The 6420-nt window shown below is 36.1% G+C and overlaps 1 protein-coding gene across 2 annotated transcripts; it reads right to left on the bottom strand.

Annotated features, from left to right (window-relative positions):
- Nucleotides 1-3200: 3200 nt before the first annotated feature.
- Nucleotides 3201-6019, bottom strand: fpr1 (formyl peptide receptor 1). 2 transcript variants are annotated; one of them, XM_067449665.1, is made up of 2 exons: nt 5927-6019; nt 3201-5190 (listed from the first exon to the last, which is right to left on the bottom strand). In XM_067449665.1, the coding sequence occupies exon 2, from the start codon at nt 5169-5171 to the stop codon at nt 4041-4043; it is 1131 nt and encodes a 376-aa protein (XP_067305766.1). In that variant the 5' UTR covers nt 5172-5190; nt 5927-6019; the 3' UTR covers nt 3201-4040. The 2 variants fall into 2 exon arrangements, with proteins under 2 accessions (XP_067305766.1, XP_067305765.1); XM_067449664.1 differs by lacking the exon at nt 5927-6019 and adding an exon at nt 5282-5584.
- Nucleotides 6020-6420: the final 401 nt, after the last annotated feature.

Raw genomic sequence — 6420 nt, forward strand, 5'->3', positions numbered from 1 at the left:
CCAGTTCAATTCTTATGACCAATAATGTAAATTTCTTGGGGACATCATACAGGACAGGATGTATTCTGCCTTTAAAAGCAGATGAAAGGGGAGAACCATTATTTGGTGAAGTTATACACATAATCCCCCAAAATGAAAGCGAATGTGCACCTATTTTCCTGAGAGTTTTAAAAGTAAAATATTTTGATGAGCACCATTAAAACGAAAGAATTTGCTGTGGCAAAACTGCCTGGTGACCTACTGGACTATAGACCATTAGATATCGTATAATTTTGTGATGAGCAATATATAACGCCAAGATACAAAATTTTGTTTTAAATATGTTACTAGCTTTATTTGTTAGACAGGTTTGGTTAATGAATGGATTTGAGTAGGTCAACAGCTTGCATAAATATGGACTATATGTGTGGTGACTATATCTTGACCTTTCTAAGATTATTCTATTTGACATTGCATTTTACAGTAAAATATATGAGATTAACAGATGAGTTTTATAATATTTGATGTATGTTATTTAAGGAAGTGTTTGATGAATGTTTTGTATGATTGTTTTGAAATGCTTATTTTTCTATTAAATTATTTTATCTTATTTTTTATTTATTCCATGTTAAATCCAGAAGAAAATGATAAATTGAATACTTATTTTCCTATTAACAGTATGTGTTACTGTTTATTCCATGTTAAAACCAGAAGAAAATGATAAATGGAATGCTTATTTTTCTATTAACAGTATGTTTTACTGTTGATTTCAAGTTAAAACCAGAAAAAAGGTTAAATAAACTCAGAACAGTATTCAATGCTTCAGTGTGATTTCATGATATAGCATTTTCAATAATATTATATATTTTATATATAGTGGTGCTTGCGGTAAAGAATACTAAAAACTATTACACACAGTTGTGTTAGATGTATACAAAAAGTACACATTAAAGGGTTACTTCAGCGATTAGCATATGGCTTTGTATCAGTAGAAACCCTGGAGTATATTCAAATTATTGTGCTTTCCCCCCTCATATCTCCCTGAGACAAGAGATTTATGCATTTTATTTCTAGAAAAATTCCTCCTATGATGCAAATTGACGATTTTTGCATCATAGGAGGAATGTTTGCCCAAAGGCTAAAGACTACAGCCAGCAGAGGGAGCCATTTCCGCATGTTTTGAACCTGCGCATGGGGGATGGGAGATTACACTCAGCTTGCAGGGAGAGCTCAGCTGGCAGGCACTCATTTAAACGGAGCTATGGTGTGCAATGTAAGTCTTTTAACTTCTCAAATTAATTTCTATGAAAGTTAAGCTTGTATAGGCATGAACTGAAACGTGCCAGACTGAACTCGCGCTGTGAATGTATGCCGCGAGTGTAGTCGCGATTACCTTAGCTCTCATCACTCCTGCAGTTAGTGCTCAGTGCTGTGATACTCGCGCGGTGACTCACTCATTATATTGAACAGACACGTTCAGTTTTTAATTGTAGTGTCTTCTCTAACTCAGTCACTGTAATCAAGTTGGTGGCGTTGGGGAATGGCACAGGGCAGTGAAGCATTCTGGGAATTGTAGTCTTTCATCCCCATGGGACAAAAATACATTTTCTGTCTTTTCTCAGTCTAGAAAGCACCAAATTCAAAAATAATTTCACATTTCTACTGCATTGATGACCCAGTTCAAATACAGATTCATCTTCCCAGCGCTGAAGTACCCCTTTAATGTGTTTACTAAAGTAACACGTGTGTGTGTGTATTTTCACAACACTTATCCTGTGTTGTGTTCAACACAACATGTGTTGTCCCTGAGCACCTTTTGAGACTATTACACATCCAAATGAGGCTATATATGCTAAACTTATTTTCAATACAACAAAATCATTTGAAATGAGCTGTGAAGACAGAAAGAACTAACTAACTAACTAACTAACTAACTAACTAACTAACTAACTAACTAACTAACTAACTAACTAACTAACTAACTAACAAAACCAGCCAAGTGGAATATGTAATCTACAGGACATTTAGTTACAGTCCATATGTGCATATAAAATACAAGTGCATATACAAGCTATAGCTTTTAGCGATAAGATATGAGCCTATATTCTAACTTGATCAAAGCATAATTCAAGAGGATCTTAAGGGTCCATTTAATTGGTAGGTCCATTTCAGTAATGATGGTGTGATGGTGTAATTCAAGTCATTATGGAGTCAGGCACTACACCCAGGGCCACCAATGTTAAAAGCAAAATGTCCCTGCCATATCTCTGTGTCTGTAGTTAAGTGAATTGAGTGCTCTCCTGAAGGTTCAGTGATAAAAACACATCAATGCATTTTAATATCATGTACCTCCTCATATTCTGGAAATGTACGGATAATTTTGTTTTGGGCATGCAAAAAAGTGCAGGTAGAGAGAACAAAGAATAACCTCAAATATCTTATTAAATATATGAGATATTTCACACTACTCCGATAATGGATTTCTCATTGCACCCTGTATTAGTTCATAATTTGCCTTCTTTTATGTGTTTAACATATTGTTTGTGACAATCTAGGTGTCATTAATTCTCATTTCTCTCATTGTTCCTGAATGGTGAATTACAGGTAAATCAGAACCTTAGTACCTGTTTCAAAAACTGAAATTGAACAGACCATAATCTTTCACAAATCTCTTATGAGAGTTTAAATAAGCTAAAACAACTTACATTTTAAAATGTTACCAACAGTATGATAACACTTACTTTAATTATAACACTTAGCTACTAAAATGTTACCAACACTAAAATGTTACCAACACTAAAATGTTACCAACATTTTAAGTATGATAACACATCCTTTCCCTTTCTTGGAAATTGAAACAGCATCTCCCATTCTCAAAAAGCATTGTTGACTTTAAAGTTGTTGCTTTTGTTTTTCCTACACTTTACATTATTATATTGCTCAGTAACACACACACAATAAACCCAGCAAGAATATTTAATTATAGATTTAAACAAGGCTTTTTGTGGTCTTACAATTTAAGTGCAATATAGTCTTAAAAGAGATCAAAATTATTATCTTTAGTTTTATAACTGACTATAACTATAATTGAGTTTAAAAAAACATAAAAAAGCATGCAGAAGATTATAGCTTTCCAAATGAAATATATAAAATGATTGTCAAACATCAACAACGAGATCTGTGTAAGCTTAAATGGAAAGTTTATTTAGCTTTATGGTTAATCTTTGAAATACATCAATAAACTGAATACTATTTTTAATATGAAATAAAATATGCATTATAAAAATATGTGCAGAAAATAGTTATACAGTAAAGAATTAGCAAAAAAGCTTATTGCATGACATGCACAATTCATGAAAAACTTCATTTTATATTGCTCATATGTGGCATACAATACCAAATTTATATTTGTCAAATACTTCACGGGTATATCATTAAATCTCTCTCTCTCTCTCTCTCTCTCTCTCTCTCTCTCTCTCTCTCTCTCTCTCTCTCTCTCTCTCTCTCTCTCTCTCTCTCTCTCTCTCTCTCTCTCTCTCTCTCTCTCTCTCTCTCTCTCTCTCTCTCACACACACACACACACACACACACACACACACACACACACACACACACACACACACACACACACTACCAAATAGGGACATTCCATTAATTTCTATTGTTTTTATATAATGATAGTTACAGAAAACACTTTATGCATTTTTACAATAAAGGTCACTGCTGTAACCCTATTGTACTTGCAATTTTGTACTGTTCTTAAAAATGAAAACTTCTCCAAAAGGAGGCTTGGGGAGTTTTGTCAGATTTAACTCACTTTTGGGTCCAAATGTGTCTCCAAAATATGTTTAAGTAGGTCCACACACAAATGTAAATAACATTTCTGCATTACATTATATCTCCATAACGACAAGGCAGTGTCCTCATTCAACGCTTCAAATTGAATTTATTTTGCTCCAGTTTCTTCAGGTTATTGTGTCTCACTTTTTTTTAATGATGTCATTAAATTCACATGAGACACTCTGTAAAGTCCTCCTTTAGAAAAAAGGGATTCATGTCTGTTATACCTCCACATCAGAGAAGGACTTGCTCCCGTTCTCTTTATTCCTAATGGTGGGCATTGAATTTGTGCAGGTATTTGTGCGTGAAACTTCCTCTGTGAAAGCGGTCTCCAAAACCTTCAGGATTGACTTGCGCACCTTGTCTTTAAAGTCTTGTCCCATGAAAACATACAACAGTGGGTTCAGGCAGCTGTTTAGGAAAGCCAGACTGGTCGCAATGGGTATTCCAACAGTGGTGACATATTGCAGGCTGGAGCTGAATTTAGTTCTCATGTGGTTTACCATCTCAATAAGCACCAGGATATGGTACGGTGCCCAACACAGGAAGAAGGCCGTGATCACAGCAGCAATGATCTTGAAAGGACGTCCAGTTCGGCCAGACATTGAGCGGTTTCTTTGGAGACGATGGATGATGACAGCATAGCAGGAAACGATGATCACAAAAGGCAGCACAAAGCCTATGAGGAAACGGGTAATGATCATGGCACGATGTCGCAGAGTACGGAGCGCCACCACCTCTGCTGTCTCATAGTCATCGGATAATGCAAAGTTATTGAAGCAGTTGATTACGTTTGCGTTGTTGTTGTCAGGTGCAGTGTCCTTGAAGACGAAGTAGGGTGAGCTCAACACCAGGGCGAATAACCAAACTCCAAAGCTCACCATAGAAGCACGGCTCACATTCCGATGATTCTGTGCCCAGATCGGACGCACCACGGACACACAGCGGTCAACACTGATCACGACCAGGATGTACACACTGGCAAACATGTTGAGGAAACTGAGAGTGCTGTTGAATTTACACATGAACTGGCCAAAAGGCCAGTGGAAGCCCATAGCTGTATAAGTCACGCTGAGCGGGAGGAAGGCAGTGAAGAGGAAATCTGCTACAGCGAGGTTCAAAAACCAGACCGTGTTGACCGTCCTTTTCATTTTGAATCCAGTTACCCAAATTACAATGCCATTGCCCACCACTCCAAGTACAAAAGCCAGACTGTAGACTATGAGTGACATGATGTTAAGAGATTTCGCAAGTTCTGTATGCTCATCATAGTCCTGATAATAGTCATCATATTCATACTCAGATAAGTTGTGATTGGTTGGGCTCTCTGTAAAACTGGATTGATCCATCATTGTAGGCCTACCTTCAAACCTGGGTTGACAGAACAAATATGGTATTTAGTAAATAATTGTGAGCCATCAGATAGCTAGGCCCAATCTAGTAAGGAAAGAAATATACTAACATGTTGTTCTGCTTTTGTCCACTGGAGGCCAGACTTTGAATAGTAAAGTAAGGCTTAGCCATAAAAAGCTCTGAGCATCAACTGAAAGCACTTTCTGTCATACTCTCTCTTAGCCACGTTACTTTTTACATAGGAATTCTTCATCTTAAATCTAAAATATACCAACATTTACCAAATTGGTATATACCAACATTTTAGTATTGCAGAAATATTAGTATAGCAGTCTTTACAGTGCATTAAGCAGAGATCATCCAAAATGTCAATACATACTGTTTGTATTTTCATGGGAGTGTCATTTCTGCATAACACAGTTTTCATTTAAGAATATAGGTAGATTCAAATTGTGTTAGACTAAGTAATATTTTGAAAAAATAAACTAAAACTGTGATTGATAGAAAAAATAATTAATTGCTTACTTTAAAATGTGTCTATATAGACTTATTCGTCCTAAGTAGGCTACACTGTTAAACATAGTCTACCTAAACGATTATATCAACAATGCAAACGATACACATAACTTAAAATCAGCTGGTAACTAGAAAGATGCTCAAATGACAGTAATCATATAAAAACAGAAGGAAAAAAAGAGAAAAGTTAACAACTTAAAAGTTGCATTTTACAATAAGATACTCATCTGATGCTTACCTAGAGTTGCCTAATAAATTACTCCCACAAAATTCTGAAGAAAATAGCTCACACCTGTGACTTGCGAGAGCAAAACTGCAATATCTCTCTTGTTTCTTTTCGGGAAACTCAATCCCCTTTTGGGGTGACGTCACACCACCACCTCCTCGTTTTATTTAGTTGTTGTTGGCGCCTCTCCTTGATTGATATAGCCTACGTTTTAAAGTAATTTTCTCGTAGGTTTGACCAAAGCGACGTGTTAATATCCACATAGCTTTGATAATGTCAGACTAACCATTTTTTAGAGGTGACAACTAAGCTTCTTCTACGGGTTATAACTTGCCGAATTTTTCCATCATTTGAGAGCCATGGAATGAGTGCGGTTTGCCGAATGCGGTAACGCAAAATGCCATTCCTTGACAAAAACAGCATGTTAGGAGAAACAAGCTAGCTCTCATGTGAAATATCGAATCAAACGAAGGTGTCCGACAATTTGATGCAGATATTTTAGTATA

This window comes from Pseudorasbora parva, chromosome 7 (genome assembly GCF_024679245.1).
Source record: "Pseudorasbora parva isolate DD20220531a chromosome 7, ASM2467924v1, whole genome shotgun sequence".
Lineage (NCBI taxonomy): Eukaryota > Metazoa > Chordata > Actinopteri > Cypriniformes > Gobionidae > Pseudorasbora > Pseudorasbora parva.

Coding starts and splice junctions, on each gene's coding strand:
- fpr1 (XM_067449664.1), bottom strand. CDS start 5,343: ATGGCTAAGCCTTACTTTACTATTCAAAGTCTGGCCTCCAGTGGACAA. Junction 5,191..5,281: donor GGACAAAAGCAGAACAACAT/GTTAGTATATTT, acceptor CTGTCAACCCAG/GTTTGAAGGTAGGCCTACAA.